The following is a 2,500-nucleotide window of genomic DNA, read 5'->3' as shown; positions in this document are numbered from 1 at the left end:
CTAAGAACAGAAGTAAGAGGTTGGTTTTTTAATAGTTCATATAGAACATTACCCAGATTTGTTTTGAGTGTACGTGAGAGACCTTTGGATATTCAGTGTTCATATGTATTTCCCTCCGGGGGTATCGTAATATTCTCAGAGCTCGGGTATTTTTTAAGTGTAACAAATTTATGTAAAATAAACAGGTGAATTTGGAGCTCGGGAGTTTATGTAATTCGCCACCCGTGATATATATATATATATATATATATATATATATATATATATATATATATATATATATATATATATATATATATATATATATATATATATACATACATATATATATATATATATATATATATATATATATATATATATATATGTATATATATATATATATATATATATATATATATATATATATATATATATATATATATAAATACATATATATATATATGTATATATATATATATATATATATATATATATATATATATATATATATATATATATATATATATATATATATATATATATATATATATATATATTCAAATAAGCCATATATAAGCCACTTGGCCACGCTTCGTGACCAAGTGGCTTAGTCACTGTCTATACAAGCTTGCCGACCAGGGTTCGATTCCCGGCCGGAGCCAAGCTCTTGTCTTTGTGTGATTTCGCCTGGGGCTCTGATCCCGAGGTCGTTAAGAGAATCCAGACATTAATGTATCAAAAATATATATGGCTTATTTGAATATGAAAAACACGTAAAAATGTGCAAAATTTATCATATATATATATATATATATATATATATATATATATATATATATATATATATATGTATATATATATATATATATATATATATATATATATATATATATATATATATATATATATATATATAAAGGTGTATATGTCTATGGGACATAGGTGTGTGAATATACATGTGTACTGTATGCTTATGTTTGTGTTAAAAACCAAATAATAATAAAGGAAAAAGAGGAGATGGAGTGTGGGGGGATAGCCTTGATAGGTATAATCATGCTGGGGAAGAACGTGGGGAGCCTTTATGAACGTTTGCCAATCCTCATACGATGACTAACACAGGGATTCACCCTTTTGTTGCATCATTGCGTAACTTCGTCTTCAACTTTACAGCAACATTGCAGCAGTTTTAGTTACAAAAATCATGTAACTTATAAGAAATAATAATAAAAAACGATCTGATGTAATTGAAATCGAACATATTGAAAGAAATCTTTGATATTGCGAATCATCTCAGGACTTTTGTGTGTGTGTGGGTGTGTGTGTGTGTGTGTGTGTGTGTGTGTATTAACGTGTAAGGAACAACTTGTTAGTCAGGTTTCAAAATAGAGGCAGCTGGCAACTCTCCGCTGTGAGACGTCTTTCGTATAAATAGATGTCTGCATTGGACGGAGATGAACAGATCTCCAGAATCAACGGAGCAAACATCAAAGCTCCTAATTATTTAACATGAAGACGGTAAGGTTATTAAAGAATTTATTGAATGAAAACGTAATAAGAAATAATCTTACATCGGTCATTATATCTCTCGTAATTCTTGGCCGAAAATATCACTCAAAAAAGAAAATGTTTTGAAATGATAAATTAATTTCCCGACAGTCCTCATGAAATATCCAGTTTTGATTACAATTAACTGTTCATACTAGACTCAAACAGCAAACCTTTCTGGAAACAATTCTAACTATGCAATTACATATCCCATGATTATTTGTAAATGTTTGTGATGACTTCAGTACAGACAACCATTCATCCGTAAACATTTCCTTCCTACTAGGAAAGTTTTATACTTAAACGTTATGTTCATAAATTACAAAATTATTTGGATGAATATCTGTTTTCAAGTACAACCATTCTTACTTTATTGTCTTTGGTACATCGAATAAAAGTTAAATCTTATTTCAAAGTTTTGCAAACTGATTCCTTTGATTTCCTTTGCAGATCAGTGTTGCCCTCTTGGTATTGGTGGCATTTTTTGCCCTCATGGAACCGACTGGAGCCCTTCCAGCACCTGAACCCAGCCGACGGTTCTTCTTTGGAGGTAGTCCCTATGGATTCGGCGGCTATGGCTACAGACCACATGGCTTTGGCTTTGGCTACGGTGGATACGGAGGCGGATTCGGAGGATTTGGTGGCGGGTACGGTGGATTTGGAGGATTTTATGGTTGAAAATGATGTTTCATAAAGATACAAAAGATACAACATCGATATCCTTCGTGGAAAGAAAAAATCTGTCAGATTAATCTAAGAATTTTCCGAGATCTTAATGTTTTTAAGTATCACAATATTATTATTTTTACACATATTCTCTTGAAATATATTTTTCGAATTAATGAAACTTTTAATACACCACTAACTCCTCACTCGTTTATTAATATGCTGCTAAGTTTCAAATTGATATTATGACTCCAATCACCATATTTCACTGACTTATTTGTCCTTACTTTGAATTCTTCGATTGTTC

At 30.6% G+C, this 2,500-nt stretch overlaps 1 protein-coding gene across 1 annotated transcript; it reads left to right on the top strand.

Annotated features, from left to right (window-relative positions):
• Positions 1-1,427: 1,427 nt before the first annotated feature.
• On the top strand, positions 1,428-2,333 carry LOC137624932 (keratin-associated protein 19-8-like). The gene is made up of 2 exons (XM_068355862.1): positions 1,428-1,497; positions 1,978-2,333. The coding sequence occupies exons 1-2, from the start codon at positions 1,489-1,491 to the stop codon at positions 2,203-2,205; spliced, it is 237 nt and encodes a 78-aa protein (XP_068211963.1). The 5' UTR covers positions 1,428-1,488; the 3' UTR covers positions 2,206-2,333.
• The last annotated feature ends 167 nt before the right edge of the window (positions 2,334-2,500 follow it).

Source organism: Palaemon carinicauda, chromosome 31, assembly GCF_036898095.1.
Source record: "Palaemon carinicauda isolate YSFRI2023 chromosome 31, ASM3689809v2, whole genome shotgun sequence".
Lineage (NCBI taxonomy): Eukaryota > Metazoa > Arthropoda > Malacostraca > Decapoda > Palaemonidae > Palaemon > Palaemon carinicauda.
This window is presented reverse-complemented; position numbering and strand designations above follow the sequence as displayed.